The following is an 11,822-nucleotide window of genomic DNA, read 5'->3' as shown; positions in this document are numbered from 1 at the left end:
ATTCAGTTGTTATTTGACAGGAACGGTGAAGAGAGCAGAAGGCCATGTGCCTGTCATAATGGGACTGTGATGAATGTCACACCCAGCACCAAGTAGGCCACAGTATACTGTGTACAAGGACTACTGTGAAATACTGAAACTTTACAACTACACACACACACACACACACACACACACACACACAAGCGCATGCATGAGTGTACATAAACACACACACACACACTGACACAAACACACAAACAAGCTCACACGCTTGTCTCTCAGCCCCCTCACCACCCACCTTTTTTCAAGCAGTTGCTAAGGTGACGGCAAAGACTGAATTTTAATCAGACAATAAATTAAAGCAATGTTATTTTCTCTTTTATTATTGAATGTCTGTGATACCTATGCTGAGATCTGTCAGGCGTATTTAATCTTTTGAAATGCAAATGTCACGTGATCCTCACTGCACACACAAAGGAACAATGAGACACCAAACATTTCCCCTCCTTATGAACTCCATTCACTGTTAACACTCCAAAGCCTGTGTTACAGATACGATCCCACACACATAGTCATATCGCAGCAACAACATCTCCACAATTCAATTAACAGATATTTGTCAATAAGAAAGTGTACGATTTCAAACATTCCCGAAACAACTCATCGCCTACAAATACAGAGGGAACGCATTATCTTTAACATTGTGATATTGAATAATCTCCTGACAGGCAGGGCATGGGGCGGAAGAGGCGAATGCATGAAATTCAGTATTGATTTAGTGATTGGTGAGCCTTTGTGGTTGACTTAATATAATAGCTGTATCTCAATTTAGCATCACTAGCATCGCAGTGAGGGAAGCACTGTTTGTTATTGTTGGAGTAAATATTCTCGTTGTTTAAATTGGTTTCTATGTAACAGTATTTACAAAGCCACTCTCGCTGGCTTAGGCTGCATGCTGAGTAAATGATAGATGCCATACAATAGATGTTGCTAAGTAGATGAGTCAGAGAGGGATTTGATTGTTTAAACAATATTCATATAGTTGCAGTGGAGGATGTGGCTAATGCTAGGATAGCATACTAATGAAATGCACTGATGAAATGCACTGCGTCCTACTGTAGCTGTCAATAGTCAACACTGTAAAGGCCTCTTAATAAAGACATACAGTCATGGTCAAGAAACTGTTTTGTAATGGTTCTACTGGTTTGTAATGATACATTTGTTTTGAATGAATAAATACTGTACATCGCTGCAGAGCTGAAGACTCAAGGTAATCAACCAAATATCAATTTATAGCCCATACATCCAACAGATTTCTCATTTGTACCAGGGTATTCATATCTTTTCTGAATGTAATATCACAAAACATGGAGCATTGATGTATAATTCCGAGGATTTGTTTCTGACTCACCAGGTTGATGCCCCGGGGCAGTGAGACAGATCTGTAGGGGTATCTGGAGAATCCCTCATCGCAGTGGAACATGGGCGTGGGACTCATCATCATTCCCAATGTTTCCTGACAGAACTCCAGAGGAGGGGGTGTTCCTCCTCTTCTCCTCTCTTTCATCTCTTGTGCTGACATGGGTTCCTTTTTTATCTTAATGTCCTTCAGCTCATCCTCCCTCCTCACACTGTCGATGTCTGTCTCCAGGTAGGCTCTCCCCACTGGCTCCAGGGGACCCTGTTTCTCCTGCATCCTCTCCCCAGACCGGGTGCTGCGCCGTTGGGCTGTGGAGCGGGTCAGACTGTTCCAGTTGTACAGGACCTGGATCACATCTCTGGCCTTTGCCTGGGTGGTGGTGTTGGTGCTGAGGCTGGAGGAGCAGCTGGTCCTCTTGGGAGGGGGCGTGGCGGGTTTCATGAATGCCTGCAAGCTGTCTGGGTCCAACACACTGCAGGTCACCTCGTCCAGGAACTGCGAGAACTTCAGTTTGGCTTCGATCTTTTCCTCCAGCAGCAAATGCGTTGATGTGCTGGTGGTGGCTGTGTCCTGGCTGGAGGTCAAGCTCGACATGGAACCCCTCCCCCGCCACACTCCTCCCTGTGCCACCCCCTCCTGGAGCTCCGTGGGGGTGCAATCCACTCTCTGGACGCCGCATGGACGAGCTCTGCCCTGAGGCCCTCTGGCTGAGCAGGCTGGGTTCTCTCGGACTCCGGTGCTGAGTAGTCTTGCCTGAAAGGCCTCCTCACTTTGCTGCCTGATGGAGCTGCCCAGGAGGCAGGTGGCCCCGGAGCTCCAGCTGTCCAAGCTGTGTGGGCCTTCGCTGCTGTTGCTGCCGTTCTGTGTACTAAGGCTGGGGCTGGGGCTGAGGGAAGATCTGGGACTCAGGCTCGGGGAAGACCTGGGACTCCGGCTGGGGGAAGACCTGCTGGAGGAGGGCCCTGACAGATCTGAGTCCTCCAGCCAGACCCTGTCACTGATGAGCACCGGGCAGGAGGAGGTGGAGGAGGTGGAGGAGGCCCAGGGGTCTGGGAATAGCTTCACCCGTCTGGGCGTCTTGGAGAGATGGGCCTGGGAGGCCATGGTGGCTGTACTATCCCTCAGCATGGAGCTCCTCTCCACGCCAGGCACTTTGGGGGAAGAGTTGTGCTCACTCTGTCTCTCTAATAGCCAGCATTGACGACTGGACCATGGTTGACCGCACAGCACTGAAGTGTTGAAGTGTGCCAGGCTGACCTTGGACCTGTGTGGCTCATCAACACTCCAGGCTTAATGAGTAGCCCCCTTACCATGCCAGTCTGTCAAAGAACAACCCACAACTTTAATAGTAATTTGGGGCCCCCTGTGTGGTGCCTGCTCGTGATAATCTGGAAATATGGGCAGTCTGGCTTGTATGTACCCCTGTTACTGTCAACTAAACCAAGAGGTGTTAAACAAGGTAGGAATAGTAGCCCCTGCAAAAGGCTGAACACAGCAAACACAGACTAATATTATACATCTAATATTAGTTCACAAAAAGCTGCAAGTGGGACTAATGAGTATAAAAGTGAATATATTCTGAGGAAGTAGTGTATGTAGCAGTTCAACTGGTCTGCTCTGAGAGTCCCCTTAATTAGACCACCTATTGATAGCAGTGCAGGCAGTGAGCTTTTTCAGCTTTTTCCAGGTCAGTGACTCCAGCAGAGCATTGATCACAGAGGGCACATGGCAGCTGATGGGGAGAGAAGTAATGGGAGGCAATGGGAGAGAGCCACACAGACTAATGGACGCCAGTATACATCTATACACTCAAGTGTACACACACTAGAGTAGCATGCAAGCGATACGCTGAGGCTTAGAATACTGCATTTGTCGACCCCATCATCCCACTCTTATCCTTACACTTGTAGAAATTAGAAACAAAAATCCATATCTACAGGAATGTTGTCCTCAAATGAGAGAGCCATAGCTGTAATGTTTGTTCGTCAGAATTCAGGGATTACATAACTGCGTCGATAACGCCTCTGTTCCTCTGTGCGAGAGGGGTGTGAGAGATCATGATTGGGTATCAAGTCGCAGCAGTCAGATAGCAATAAGCTATACTTATTGTAACAGGCCAATTCTGACCGATTTCACTCCATTGTACCAAGTCATCCACTCTGCATCCTAAGCAGGAGTCCAGTTGTTATACAGCCTATTGAGGATGCGTGTTGATAATGTTGTCAGCATAATCACAAAGTGTTTTCCCTGGATCAAAGACTGGAGAGCAGCCCCCTAACCCAGACTAGGCCACAGTGTGCCTCTATTGTATGAAGTTAACTAAAATACAGTATATTACAAACTGATTCAGGCAGTAAAGTCTGTGTACGTCTCGTAGGGGAAGGAAGGGCCAGACTCCATCAGTCTCCTCTAGTCTCCAGGGTGGTCATTAGTGGAGCTTCCGTTATGTAGGACTTTAGCCATAGCTCCCGGGCTCCTCTGCGCATGCGTGCCCCCTGGTGTTGGGCCCCACACCCTGCCTGCTGCTCCAGCCCAGCCGGCGAACAGGCCCCCAGGGTCCAGCCAGCCTGTCTGCTGGTGGGGAGTAGAACCAAGCCTAGCCTACAGTCCATGGAGCTCGCTCGCTCTCTCTCTCTCTCTCTCTCTCTCTTTCTTTGTCTCTGCTACCAACCACCATTCCTCTCCATCCTCAGACTTTCTAGACAGGCTTAGCCTCTCCTATGATAAATGTATTTAATAATCTCTTTTCAATCTCAGGAGGAGGGAGAGGGGAGGAAGCCAATTTAGAACTAAGGCCCTGACGGGAGAGACTGTCAGCCCATGGCTGCCGAGAGGTAATGGTCCTGAAATGGATTCCTGCTACAAGCGCAGAGGTGGAGATAATTGGTGATGCTTGTTCAATGGTTGCACTCTGTTTTCTCCCGTCGAATGGCTCTGTCCCTGGCTGGCTGGTCGGCAGCACTGGAGGGAATGGCCAGTTCCTCCCTCACAAAGCCTAGAGCCTTATTGCCATGGCATGGCTGGCCAGTAAGGGGATATGGAGAAGGACCCTGTGTTTTTCAGTAGTTTGTTACCATGGCATTGTCTTGTGCCTGGCAGGCATGTCTGTCCCATTAGATCATTCTCCTGTCTTGTCAGTCCACACTGTGTCACCTCTTTGTCTGACAGCTGCTCCACCACTTGCTATTACTCAGGAAATAAAAAAAAAAAATACAAATAAAATCTGTTGAAACATGTTCCTGATTTCAAGCAAAAACAGTTTGTAACAGATACTGTAGCAGTGACAAAGAGCCGGCCAATTTCCCATCACACATAGAAGATCAATCTAAAACCCTGAAACACAAAAGCAATCATCTTCTTCATTGTATCCTTCCACCCAGAGCCAGTTAATGCTATTCTTTCACAGATAGATGAAAAATGTGTCAGTGAATTAATATGAGATATGAGAACACCAGGACACTACGCTAATCTCTAGGGCTATGTCTTATCAACCAAACTGCTGCTTTCTCTGCTCTAAAACACAGGCAAAGCAACCATTGATTTTGGCTTGTTAGTGGCTGTCTTTGAGGTAATCAGTTAACCTGTTACAGCCGCTATTCTTAGGGCTGCAAATTCGATTTGGACACGATCTTACTAATGTGTGACTCTTTGCTATGCTGTGGGTGTTAATAACTGAAAACAGTAACCCTAACCCTAACCCAGAATAGGAAAAGTGGCCGTCGATAGGGCATCGATAACCCATGTCATGCAGCGTAACCTGTCAATACCTCCAACGGCGAGAGGGTCATTTCACAGAATCCCACAGCACAATAGAATAAAACACTGCTAGATTCAATAACCCATTCTGGAGGTATGAAATTGGTTTCCTGGGATCTCTGTAGAACACACAGTTAGCCGTGCAATAACATCAGTTAAGAGACCAATTAGGGATCCACCAAATGCATAACAAGGCCAACTAGCATTGGTTTCTATGGGGAGCATGTTTGTAAAGAAAAAGCTGTCTTTTATATAGTCCTCGCTAAGCATCTGGAAAAGATTCTGTGATATTTCGATGCCTTACAGAACGAAACAATTAAATGAGTTGCTCTTTTAGACCCAAGTTGATAGACACGGGGTGAATTACTGTGTTTTAAGTGCTCGCTGATTTGGGTTGTATGTGACCTGGATAATATGCTGCTATGGGAATCCTGCGAGTAAGGAAAGGGGACCAGCTGACCTCAATACATGTCATTATCATATCACAGCTTCCCGTCAGCAGAGGCTGCCAAATCACTGTGTCTATGTGGACTCCTGTGTACAGTAGTACAGCCTCTAAGACATGTCACATGCTAGCCCCCTTGGATCACCATTCAATCAGGTGCTCTAGACATTGACATGTGACGAAAGCAGCCTGATCCTGACATAGATACTGAATATCACAAACAGAGACAGTATGCATAATACATGCGTATGTACGCTGATCATGCCCTACTATTCACACTCCAGAGACATCCACAGATCCCATATGTCAAAGACATCATGCATGCAGTTGTATGGTGCAACCCTACAGTCATGTGCATCCAACACTCACATGCAAACCACTTACATATGCACACACCAAGAAAACACGCAATCCAAACGAAGCACTTGTCAAGAAGATAAATGCACAGTACCTGTACAGGCTATTGTTTCCACTGAGTACACTTGTGTTTTATATACAGGACACACACGCGCACACACACACCTAATTATAGTGCCAGTGTGACTAGGTCTCTCCTGGAGAGCACCGGGGTACTTTGTGCCTCTAATCCTTTGTTATTAATTATGTCTTAAACAAACGGTGTCAGCACTGAAAGTATCCATGGCAACTGCAGGCTGGGCCGAGCTCACAGAGAGATGCAGTCTGTTGCTCACCAGAAAGCGTGATGCCTCACATCAACACTGTGAATGAGAGTGCCCTCCTGTGACTCTTTCCTGCATGTGCATGTGAGACACAGTACATACAAGTGTCTCTCTGTCTCTACTCTGGTCCAGGCAGGTGAAACAAGTGATTGTGCAAGATTTTGCTTAAGAATCAGAAAAAATAAATTAATTTGATTGCTTTCAGTCTAAAAATTGGGGTACACTTGACAGACATGTCACATGACAGGGAGAGCTATAAACCCTGAACTAGAGACAGAGGCAGTGGTGAATAACAGCTGTGTAGCGCCATCTACTGACCAGGATGGATAAGTAGAAAGAAAACAACCAACAACTGTATTCAATTGCAATGCTTTATTTATCTTCCCTGCAATGTGCACATGATAACCCTTAACATTCAGTGGAAAAACAAGTGAGATATTCTTTAAAACATTTTTTTTAAAAAGATGACGGTTCAGGAACATAATAAAAACCCCAATCATAACAATGTACACTGTGTAAGTGCAAGATGCTATTAATGGACACATCCATTTCCAACTGTAAACAGTGTTCAGCTCAATGCCCGATTTGTAACATGACAGATCCTAAGCAATTGTTTGCTTGTAATTTTGACAACTATAGGACTATACAATACAATAGAATACAACTAACATGTAAAGCTAACGTAAGTCTGCAAATACAATGTCCTGTTTATAAATGGAATATAAAAATAAAGAATGGAATGATTCATTAGCATATAACTTTTCCCTATAGTCTATGAGACCCTATGATACTATACATACGCAGATAGACCACAGCAGTGCCGCTCAAGACCATTATTAGTGCTGGATTGTGCTCTGTGAAAGATCCCTTTTGTGCCTGTACTGTCAGAGAGAAGATGACCTGCTCTTCCACTATGCAAACGTGCAATCTCAAGCTATAATGAACCACAACATCCAAAACAATTACATGCATGGGCAAAAGCAAGAGGACTATATATAGTACAGGTGATTTAGGAGTATAGAATACATTTGTCTCCGCATCAAGCTATCCCAAGTCTTCTTCTCAAATTATAAAAAAGACACTCCTAAATATACACTCCTGTGTAAAAGATGAATATGAAATATATTTTCATAAAATACTAGATACTCTACTCTATTCTATGTTAAAATTCTCTCGCAGGAGTTTATCTGGTCTGTCCTTATGAGATGACATTGGTAACGTGTAAAACTATACACATTTTAGCAAAAATATGCATTGCATCTACACTCTAACAGGATAGAAGATTACTGTATTCCCCATATTCTACAGTATATTCTGACAAAGGCACTTAAACAGAAATATTACAAAATCCTGGTACACTAGAAAAGAGTAACTACAGCTGATGACAGGGTTGTGTGCGACTTAGCGTTTGCATATGATACCTTGACACCTGTTAAGCAAAGTTTCACTTTGCTTTGGCAGGCTGCTCAATAAGTTTCCCCTTGTTGTACTTCTGTCCAATCCCGTAGGGCACGTGTGCAGCGATGGTTCCCAGTTCCTTGGCCCCCTCGATGTGGAACATCTGGTCATCGAAGAAGATGTGTGGACGGATCTTCTGCAGGAGAGGTCCTTTAGGTGCCCCGGCTAGGAAAAGGGCTTCATCGACCTCTAGTCCCCAGCTCCTGAGGGTCTTCAACACGCGGGCCCCCGAGCTTGCCGCGCTGCGGGCCGTCACCAGGTACGTGCGAATGGGGCAATTAATGCGCTCGTTTTTGGCGTAAAACTTCCTCTGGAGCTTCCCAAGGGCCTCGAGGAAACACTTTAAGGGACCCTGAGAGAGTAAGGGAAGAGGACTGGTGTATATGACTGTTGTCCATGACCAAATCAAATAAATATCAATGTGAAACTAATGTGAATGTTGTCAAAAGCAAATACAACATTTTAATGGAGGACTGTTGTGTTCCTATGCTTCATGCACTCATAATCACCTGCGCAAGAGGCTTGTTCTCAAACTCCTTCTCATGCTCAAAGAAAGTGTCCAGGCCGTGTTTTTTCACGATGATCTCTGACTCGTCTGAGAAGAGAACGGCGTCGCCGTCAAAGGCCACTCTTAGCTGCGTGTCACATAGTTGGTTCTCCATGTCCGAAGTAAACATGGTGGCAGCAGCAATGCCTGCAGGAGAGGGAGATCATCTCTGGTTCAACTACAAGAGCTGTTTATGCTGTCAATCATTGTATGTTTATATATATCCACTAAATCCATGCAAGGACTGAGGTATCACCTACCCTCTTCAATGGCTTCTGTGACTTTCTCCGAATCCTTGGAGAGGTAAAGGTTGGTCATGTAGGCCTTCAGGTAGCCAATGGGGCTTTGCCCTCCAGTCATACAGAATCTCTCTATTGTTAGATCTACCAAGCAAGAAAAAATATTAGAACCTGATGAGCATGCAATATGACTGTGTAACAACCAGGCTGGTAGCTAAAAAATGCCAGTTTCTTTTTAGGGTAGAATACATATAATAACATGCTATAAAGCTAGAAGTCCATTAATTCGCAGAAACTCGTCACGCAACTTGTTAAACGAGCAGACTTCAACCCCTTTAACTGGTGTGGCTGAGAGACAGACATATTCTACTGACCGTAGTAATTGATGCTGTTGATGAGGCGTACCCCAACCTGGGCGTGGTTATTAGTCATCAGGACGATGTCAAACAGCTCCTCGCTCTCTGGGTAGAGGGCCCTCAACCGAGTGTTCACCGTCATCAAAGCCTGTGAGGATACCATTTACACAGGGATTAAAACACAATGACACCGCCCTTGCTGGTGTGTAGAGCAACTGGGATATTGCATCAGACTATTCAATGCAAAGTTTCAACATCATACTACTCTCTCTGCTCTACTTCTCTCTCTCTCCAACACACAAACGGTGGTCTTCCTCTGATCAAAGTGGGAGACAGCATTGGACATTACAATGAAGTTGAACTTTATTGAAAAGTATTCTGTAGTTAATCCAAATAGGGAACTGGAATTCCTTGGGAATGAGCTGGTTATCTTAAAAACAACAAATGCTGTGTGAAGTAACCCCACTCACACGCAGAGACACGCAGGGCAGTGTTGGCAGTACACATACCTTTACAAATGGAAACGCAGAACCAGGCATCAGCGGCTCGTCCTCGTGCTCTTCCTGATAGGCGACGTACTTCTCCAGCCCTTCGTCCTCGTAGATTTTCCTCTCCGCAACCATGTTAAATAAGGTGCGAGAGGAGACGGCGATTGTAACTGCATATTGGGGTTTGGGCTGTTTGGAAAAGAACATACCAACAGTTTTACCAGGAACAGAGTAGACATTTTAGAGTAGAGTAGACATTTTTAGAGACCTACTAATAAATCACTTACGGGTCTAGGTTTCTTTGTTTTTAAGCTGTCAAAAAAGGCTTTTGCTGCTGCCCAGTCCTTTTCCTCAGAAGGGTCTTCACTTGCATTAGCGGCTGATGGATCTTTTGGCTGTATTTCACTCATACTTTACGTGGAATGCAAAGGTTCTAAGTCAGAAAAGTTTCGTAGTGATTCTGAGAACAAACCACCAAGCTTTGCGGAAGCGTGTGAGATGGTTTAGATGGGCGTGTCTTTTACCCATGATGCTTGCCGTCTTAAATGACAGTTCAGGTTCCCATTCTTATCATCCAATGTTATCCATCCCGATCTTATCATCACACACTTTCATTATTCAGTGTAGTAGGCCTACAGGCCCTATAGACACATTTTCCATTATGAAAACAATGAAATAATCCCCAGTAGTTAGGCTAGATTCAGATAATTACGCAGTAACTACACCGGTTTACTATGTTTTGACCATTTTCTATCATCAACATGGATAATTATGTTTGTTAAAAACCCACAGCTTAGTTTCAACATAAATTTGCTTCAGCTAGGCCTATCTTTGGTTACTTTTTAAATTATTATTAGGAGGGCTTGCTTAAGCAAGTTCAACTATTGTTCTTCGACATACTTATTAGGTGGGCTTGCTTCAACAGAGAGGTCTAACTCGCGTTGCTATGACTTTTGGTTTTGATACCCATTCAACTTTTTAAACGGCCTGCAGAACACATTCTTAGAATGATTACACAACAACACACTCTCTTGGATACCAGTTCTACCCCACTGAAGCCACTGTCAACCACTTAACTAACCAACTATAACACTCTCAACCACTCCACCTAACCAACCTATCTTACTACCCAGAAAATCTTCATCAACCCTGATAAAAGCTTTCTGTTACCTATTAAACCTTTTAAACTATTAAGCTTTTTGTAACTCCAAAAACTCTTATCCACTTAACCAACCAACTCTACCACTCTCAACCACTCAACCAACCAACTCTATCCACTGAAGTAACCCTGGCTCATCCTATCCATCTATCTATCTATCTATCTATCTATCTAACATTCTATCCAACCAACCAACCAACCAAACCATCGCTAACGATATCCGCTACAATAACAAGACTATATCACTTTCTTCCCACTACTTTCTCACTACCCAGCAAATCTATCTATCTATCAAAACATATTTAAACCTTTTCCACTACAAAAATAAGACTTTGCAAGCCCACGACATTTCTTCTGGAACTTATTTTTCTAGTTATTATTATTATTATTATTATTATTATTATTATTATAAGAATAATGCTCGATTTTCCGCAAATGTCAGGGCCAAAACACTTTGAAATGCAAATGAGTAGGACATCAAATTTCCCTCAATTTCATGAAATTCTGAAAACCAATGTGTGATTTTGCAGTTGGCCATTTGTTCAGCTCTGTATACTGGGACTTCATGCGTTTTTGAGTCTACATGTACCATGCATTTGATTACCAGAAACCCCCCTTTCACAAACGTAAGAATGACCTCTCCCTATTGTTCACCCCCTTGATTTGGCCGAGTCCGATACAGAACATCATGGCGATTGATGGTAAGTACATCCTCAGGTGTTCTCCTTATAGTCATATAACTTGCATGGGATACGAATGATAAGTGACAGTGTTGTTTCTTACCTCAGTCTGATTACACCACTAAAGCAGCAGACACGTCGCAGTGTCCCGTCGGCTTGTGCGGTAGCGAGACGGGATGCTAAAGTGCTGCGGAGATGTTGTGGTCCCTTCCTCGGATGCGTGTCCCACTTTGCTGAACCGCTGGAAGTGGTGCTGAAGTGACAGCGACCGATAAGAGAACGATACTCGGAAGAACTAGAATCGGATTATTTAACACTTCCAGTTGGCTATTTTTCCTCAATTCATTATTTGCTAGAAACACAGTCTGGTGAGTGCTAGACTTGTGTAGCCTGTAAGATGAGAGAGTGAGAATGATGGTATATATGAACTTGGGGACTGTTAACTTCAATGTAATTGCTGTGAAAGGTACATTTCACTCACTTCGTGTCTTTTTGGGGGTTCTGTCTTGCGGTCAGATGGGTCCAGCATGCGTGGCTTTCTGCGCACTGTCATAGCCTACTGTATCGTACACACTGGGTCACGTGTACTCGCACGTTGATTGTTGCTATCCC

The 11,822-nt window shown here is 44.5% G+C and overlaps 2 protein-coding genes across 2 annotated transcripts in view; both read right to left on the bottom strand.

Moving 5' to 3' along the window:
* Window positions 1–1,678, bottom strand: part of LOC310818277 (brain-enriched guanylate kinase-associated protein) — a gene marked incomplete at both ends in the record, with an annotated part of 14,951 nt that extends 13,273 nt beyond the window's left edge. Inside the window, one exon of the mRNA XM_083689145.1 lies at window positions 1,394–1,678. Coding sequence (XP_083545271.1) covers window positions 1,394–1,678 — 285 coding nt within the window. The remainder of the gene's footprint in view (window positions 1–1,393) is intronic.
* A 4,962-nt stretch (window positions 1,679–6,640) lies between these two features.
* nt5c1bb (5'-nucleotidase, cytosolic IB b) lies at window positions 6,641–9,850 on the bottom strand. The gene is made up of 6 exons (XM_083688675.1): window positions 9,659–9,850; window positions 9,393–9,560; window positions 8,902–9,031; window positions 8,549–8,671; window positions 8,251–8,435; window positions 6,641–8,093 (listed from the first exon to the last, which is right to left on the bottom strand). The coding sequence occupies exons 1-6, from the start codon at window positions 9,779–9,781 to the stop codon at window positions 7,728–7,730; spliced, it is 1,095 nt and encodes a 364-aa protein (XP_083544801.1). The 5' UTR covers window positions 9,782–9,850; the 3' UTR covers window positions 6,641–7,727.
* Between the last annotated feature and the right edge of the window lie 1,972 nt (window positions 9,851–11,822).

This window comes from Argentina silus (genome assembly GCF_951799395.1).
Source record: "Argentina silus genome assembly, chromosome: 17".
NCBI classification, from domain to species: domain Eukaryota; kingdom Metazoa; phylum Chordata; class Actinopteri; order Argentiniformes; family Argentinidae; genus Argentina; species Argentina silus.
The sequence above is the reverse complement of the archived record's forward strand: the minus strand, read 5'-3'. Positions and strand labels throughout refer to the sequence as shown.